This window comes from Bos grunniens, chromosome 19 (genome assembly GCF_055505025.1).
Source record: "Bos grunniens cultivar Pamir isolate PY7600 chromosome 19, Bosgru_T2T1.0, whole genome shotgun sequence".
Classification (NCBI taxonomy): Eukaryota; Metazoa; Chordata; class Mammalia; order Artiodactyla; family Bovidae; genus Bos; species Bos grunniens.
In genome coordinates, this window is record NC_141183.1 from 28,487,213 (window position 1) to 28,493,821 (window position 6,609).

Below are 6,609 nucleotides of genomic sequence, written 5' to 3' on the forward strand. Positions count from 1 at the left end.
CTCGGGGGCCGTGACCCTCCTCGCACACCCACTAACCCCCTGGGGCCCCGCGCCGTGCCTCACCATCGGCCGCCTGCGCCATGCAGGGCTGAGGCCAACAGCCTGTCTGTTTCTCCACCAGAGTCTGAAGGAAGGCCTGACGGTGCAAGATCGCCTGAAGCTCTTTGAGTCCCGGGACCTGGAGCGCGACTAGTTGCCCCCGTGCACCTTGGACACACCTCCTGGCCACAGCCCCCGTGCCACTCCCGTCCACCCCTTTTTTTATTGTCGTCCTTGTTCTTGGTGTCGTCTGCGTTGACTGTGGTTGGATGCATGAGAGACTGGCCTGTGGGTGGCTCGCTCCACTCCCTGTGGTCTTCATCCAAGCTTTCCCTGGTTTCTGCAACCTGCCCCGCCTTGCCCTGGCTCTCTGTCAGTATTACGGCCCAGCAGCCTGGGATAAGCTAGCTTTGTCTCACCCCACGTGCAGGTGGGGCAGGAGGGGCCACAAGGCTGTGCTGTGGGTCCCGTGCTGACAGCTCGTAGCCCAGGGAGGCCCTGGAAGTCCAGGGTGGGGCTGAGCCTGCACCTGCCCCGTGGGCTTGGGGCGAGGGCAGCAGCTCTTACACATCCACTGACACCGCTTAGAGCCGCACCCCAGACCGCCGTGGTAAACCCTTCACAGCCTGGGAAATGCTGAAAGCAGCCACTCCTATTTTTGTCTGTTTTTTATTAAATCTTGCACAAAACCCGGCCCCTCTCATTCCTTCCTATGCTCATTCTCTCTTGGTCACCAGGAACCCTACTTTTTTCACATGAGGTGGACACTGCCCTGCAGCCTGGGTTCCAGACTGGACTCACAGTGACAGCACGTTTCCTCAGTGTCACTGCAGGAGGAAGCTCGCTCACCCCTCAACCTTTCTGGAAAGAAGCCCCCTCTTGCTTTGGGGAAGGTTGACCGGAGACCCTGTTATGTCAAGAAGGCAGAGAGGATGTTGGAGCTAGATGGAAACCAGCCGTTGGCACGTGTGCTCACTTGAGCTGAGGCCCAGGGCACCGGGGCACCCATGCTGGGCTGCACCCGCGCTTCTGTGTTCTCAGTGGCTGCCACCAGGCATCGTCCAGCACTCCATAGGAACTAATCCTGTGTGGACGGGAGCAGGGACACAGCCCCAGGGGGAGCCTGTGCGGCATCTGGTCGGCACTTGGGTGAGGGCCACAGTCTTGGGGTACGCAGGTACTTTGGGGGTGAAAACGTACACATCGTTGTGCAGTTTCTAGATGAACCATGAGGCCACGTGGGGTGTCCCTGAAGGCAGGGCAGAGGCCCGGGGGTGTAGAGCACGCAGCCCTGCCCACCTTCTTGCTGCGACAGCTCAGAGCACCCGGCTGCAGGGCCTTCCCTGTTCCTGATCCTGTGCTGGCCACTGTATCGCTGCTGTTGGTCCATGCTTGCAAAAGTTCCTTAACCCTGCTCATCAGACACCCCCTACACCAGCACGTCTCAGAGCCGCCTGTGTGGGTGACAGCGCCGAGGGTCTGGCGGGGGCGGGGGCGGGGCCCGGGCCCTCTGGGCGCTGAGACTGTGCCACCGCTGCCTCCTTCCAGGGTGCAGGGTCTGCACGGAGCTGCTCTGTCTGCCTGTGGGCCACATGCTGCCACTCATCCGGGCAAAGGAGCTTCTAGCCCCGTGTCTCCATCAGTCAACCTGGGGTCTGACCTAGCACTCCACAGGGGCCCCCGCACCCAAGGTGGCAGGGCTTGCCTCTCTGGAGGCGGCCAGGAGCCACACTGCAGAAGCTTGGGCCACAGGGGCTCCCCAAACACCCACCCTCTGCCCCGGGCAGTGCTGGCCATCGACTTAAGGTGAGGGCTGTGCATGGCTGGAGGAAGCAGGCTGGACACGGGTCCCTGCTCTGCAGTGTCCTTGGCACACCCCCTACAGGCACCCCAGCTCTTTGACGGGGGTCAGCAGACCCCAGCTCGACAGGGGCCCGCCACGACTGCAGAGGAGGAAAGAGCACAAGTGCGGGGCAGCCTTGGAGGTGGTCTCTGTGCTGGCAGAGAAAGGGTGCCTGGGGGGCTGTGGACAGGGAGGCACAGGTGACCCCAAGCCCAGGGAGCTCCAGCCCTGACCCCACAGGGAGAGCGTCCCCATGTCCCCAAGGATAGGAGGGGACCACTGCGTCTACTCTTCCTATAAACATTCACTCCTTCCCTGGGGATCTGCAGGCACCTGCATCTGAGCCGCCACACCTGCCTAGGGGACAGCCGGACAGTGTGGTGTCACCTGACCGCTGTGTGCCTGCACACCTTCAGCACAAGTGCCAGGTTCGTGCCTCCTCCGGTCGTGCATTCCGCCAGCCACCGGCAGGGCTGAAAGCCAGCGTTCTGGTGACCATGCTGGCTGCAGTGCGACACTCGGGCTTGTGCCATTGGGCGTCAGAACCAGTGTGGCTTTGTGGGGGGAAGCGATGGCCATGCTGGGGAGACCGGTGGAGGCCGAGCTGAGGCTCAGCAGGTGGGAGGAAGAGAACGCAGGAAGGCCCAGCCCCCGGCCAGAGACGTGGAGCCTGTCACTCGCAGCATCCAGACCCACGAAGAGCGGGAGCAGCAGTTTGTATGAACGCGCACTTGTGATCCTCAGGGTCTGCCTGAGCGAGCCGAGGCCGACACCCACAGGGCCACTGTCCTGCGAAGGGACCGCCGCCACCTCGCTGCGCCCGCCCAGCAGCCCCGAGCGCAGGGCGCCTGGGACACTCCTGCAGCGGGCCTGCCGTCCTCTGGCGGCGCGGAGCTGCCCTTCTGTCTTCACACGTCCACACTGTCGCCAGGCTCTACCCTCCACAGCCCGAGGGGAGGCCTTGAAACCACGCGTTTCGGTACCCTGATAGAAGACGGGACGGAAACCCAGGAGAGAAGCGAACTCTCAGTCTCTCGAGAGCAGCAAGTTCCTCTGTAAAGGGAAGGCCTGCCCTTCCCTGAGCACACGGTGGCCCGGACACACAGTGCCCGCCCCTCCAGGCCCCTCAGGCGGCTCCCTGCTCCTCTGTGTGCAGAAGTGGGACGTGCAGAGCAAGCGGTGTCCACAGGGCTCGGGGTCACTGCAATGGATTTCTGTGTGGGTGGGTTTTTTCCTTATACAAGCACCGCTTTTTAAGACAAGAAGAAACAGCTTGGGTACGACACAGTTCCAACCAACATGACAAGGAAACATTTTTACTGACTGAGCTACCTTTTATAAAGCCTGAGTCATTTAATAGGTGGTTCTGTTTCTTCCTGAAAGGTCTCAGTAATACCTGTTCCTCGTTCTTGGGAAAGTCACTCAAAGTCTTGAGGGAAAACCAAGAGGGTGCAGGAGCGCCTCTCTGCCCAGGCTGTGCACGGCAGGCCGCGCCGGCAGCCGCTGCCTCAGGGTCTGTCGGCACTGCGGCTGCGCGGAGGCCACGCGCTCTGGGCCACGCGTGGCGGCTTCACACTGCCGCCCCTCCACCACACGGACCCGCGGGCCCGGGGCTGAGCCTCCTGCCATGCTGCCTGTCCGCCAGATGTCCCTGCCGCCCACCCTTACCTCTCCACAGCGAGCCGCAACACACGTCTGCGTTTTATTTCATAGGAAGTTGGGAACAGAGTACAAAGAACACAAAACTCATTCTTGTTTATGTTTGTATCACAGCCAATTGATTTTAGGATTTAACCTTAGTAACAACGTTATCTACTGACTGTTAGGATTCAAAACCAGTTAAGTGATAAGAGTTTTCCTAAGTAGTATTTATAAAATATAAGGTTCCTCAAAGATTTTCCTCACAGACACAGTTCCATCAGGGTGACTGTCTCAACCCAGACTCGAGACAACACATGCTGTGCCTGACTGCTGGGCCCAGGCAGTCCCCAGACAGAATGGGGACACGGAGACAGTGGCTGCCGCTGCGACACATCTGTGGATGATCCCTGGCGGCAACCATGCCTACCCCCACCGGCTGTTCATTCAGGGGGCACGTGCTCAGAGAACGAGCCTGCATCGCTCTGTGCTGATGCTAAAAGAGAATGCTCATCAGACAGGGCTGCACTCAGACCCCGAGAGCCCGCCCTTGGAAGGCCCAACCCTCGTGGGGGCAGCAGGGGCCCCAGGAAAAGAAGAGCCCGGTCAGCTTGCTGCTCTCTGACAATTCAAAACTTTTACCATTTAGTTTGAGGCTCCTTTTTAAAAACAAAATTTCTGATCAGGTGTTCGCTAAAACTGAAGTGTTACTTTGTCAAAATATTTATTCCTTTGTGTGACATGCTAGATTCCCATGGATGTAGCTGATCATTTCTACTGTAAATATTACCTAACTTTACATAAACGATGTCATAATAAACTATTTTTGCATCACCCTTTGTATGCTGTGAACAGAGGTTTTGTTTAACGGAAGGACACAAAGCAAAACAAGCATTTAGGCCAAAAGTCAGAATCTGGGTCAGGAACCTAGAGGTTTATAATGGAGTTTTGGTTTAACTTTTACAAAACCCATTTTTTTAAGTTTTGGGTGAGTTGTCAACATTTTAAAATCAGATTTCACATGTTCACACACAGTGAATAGTTAAAAATATTTTACACCCATAATCTAATTAAGACACACTGGCTCAGTTACAGGAACTTTCAAGAGGCCAAAAGGATGGAAAGAAATACCAACCAGAAGAAGGAACTAACTGCCCCACCCCTGCCCCCTTCTAGCAGCTTTATTTGCAGCAGCTTTCCTTTCCGTTTAAAAAAACACGCACCCTACATTATGAGCTAGGAGGCACGCACACCCAGCCACAACCTGCGTCACAAAAGAATGTGCCCTTCCTGGGACATACTCTCAAGTCTCCATCCCACTGCTTTTTTAAAGTTCTGGCTGTGACCTGCTATATAAATTTAAAATAAGAAACTGCCTCCCAGCAATACTAGCGCTGTTGGAATAAAATGTGTGAAAATGTGGGGATCCAAACTTTCACTCAGCTAAACACTAACTAAAGTTTGAATATTAGAAATCAACTGTGGTATCTGTAAAAGGTAACCAAAGTAAACTTAAGATGCAAACATTTCCAGCACTGGTTCAACTGTTGACAAGATGTTTCAATAGTCTTTTTACCCATTTAAAAAATTATTGTGGTCAAACAAATGTACACATGGCTTTGGGACACTGATGTAATACAGCGATGTTCAGCTTTAACACACATTGTATTTTAAAGCAATATAAGTACAATTTTAAAAATCAGTTGGCAGTTGGGAAAGTGATAAAGACACTCAACAAATGAGGCACAGAAGAGCGCACCCTCAACATTTCAGGACAGCTAGGAAAAACCCAGTTGCCATCACACTCGACGGGAAGACTGAAAGCTCCCCTGTGCCCAGGAGCAAGACAAGGATGTGTGTTCTTGCCATCTCTGCCCACTGCGCTGGAGACCAGCCAGAGCTCAGGAGGAGGAGAGGTGGCCGTGCCGAAGGAGAGGAGTCTACCTCCACCTGCAGAGGGCAGGACCCACGTACAGGAAATCGAAGGAATCCACCAAAAAATCATTAAAAATGAGCTCAGCAAGCGTGCAGGATCCAAAGCTCATATACAAAAACCAACTGACTGCTCTACACTACTAAAAATCTGAAATGGATACATTTTTTCAAGTGTAAGACTTGAAAACTGTTTCATACTGAAAACTATGAAACATTATTGAAAAAAATTTTAAAGACTTAAATAAATGGAAAGGTGTCCCTTGTTCATGAGTTGGAAGATGCAATATTGTTAGAAGAGCAGTACTCTCCAGTTTCACCTACAATTCAAGGCAACTCCTACAAATCGCAGCTGCCTTCATCAAGTTGATCAGCTGGCCCAAGGTTCCTGAGGAAATGCACAATGGCCCAGAGCGATGCTGGGGAAGACGAATGAAGCGGAGGATTCTCTCTACTGGGTCCCAGGACAACTGCAAGGCTTCCGGGATCAAGACGGTTGGTACTGGCATGAGGACTGACATACAGATAATGGGACAGAACCAAGGGTCCAGAAATAGGCCCCTACATTAACAGCAGATGGATTTCAACAAAGATGACAAGACCATTCAGTGGGGGGGAAACAGCCTCTTCAGCAAACAGTGCTGGGACATGCAGCTACCCACAGGCAAAAGAATGAAGTCAAACCACCTAATTCAGGGTTCCCCAGTCCCTGGCTGCACAGCAGGAGGTGAGTGGCAGGAGAGCAAGCGAAGCTCCCCCTACTGCACCCCATGGCTCGAACCACCGCCTGGACCACACCTCACCGTGCCACGGAGAAACTGTCCTCCACGAAACCAGTCCTGGGTTCAAAAATGGTTGGGGACCACTGCCCTATATTCCAGCACATACAAAAATTAACCCCAGTGCTTCACAGACCTGAATATAAGGCTTTCAGAGAAAAGAGCAAACCATTCGTGATCCCTGGCTGGGCAGTGATTTCTTAGTCAAGACACCAAAGCACAAACAGGAAAAGTAAAAATAGATAAACTGAACCATACCAAAATAAATAACACACACTGTGAACAATACCACCAAGAATGTGAACAGACTGCCCACAGGTGGGAGGGGACACCTGCAAGTCACACTTCTGGTAAGGGGCCAGCATACAGAATATGCAA

The 6,609-nt window shown here is 54.0% G+C and overlaps 1 protein-coding gene across 29 annotated transcripts in view; it reads left to right on the forward strand.

The window, feature by feature from the left end:
• Positions 1 to 4,359, forward strand: part of MPRIP (myosin phosphatase Rho interacting protein) — a 92,881-nt gene extending 88,522 nt beyond the window's left edge. For 13 of the 29 annotated variants that reach the window (XM_086358345.1, XM_086358356.1, XM_086358333.1 and 10 more), the window contains one exon: positions 122 to 728. In XM_086358345.1, the coding sequence (XP_086214471.1) occupies positions 122 to 193 (72 nt within the window). In that variant the 3' untranslated portion in view covers positions 194 to 728. Of the gene's footprint in view, positions 1 to 121 lie in introns of all 29 variants that reach the window. The other 16 variants (XM_086358357.1, XM_086358358.1, XM_086358337.1 and 13 more) reach the window with 5 other exon arrangements.
• Positions 4,360 to 6,609: the final 2,250 nt, after the last annotated feature.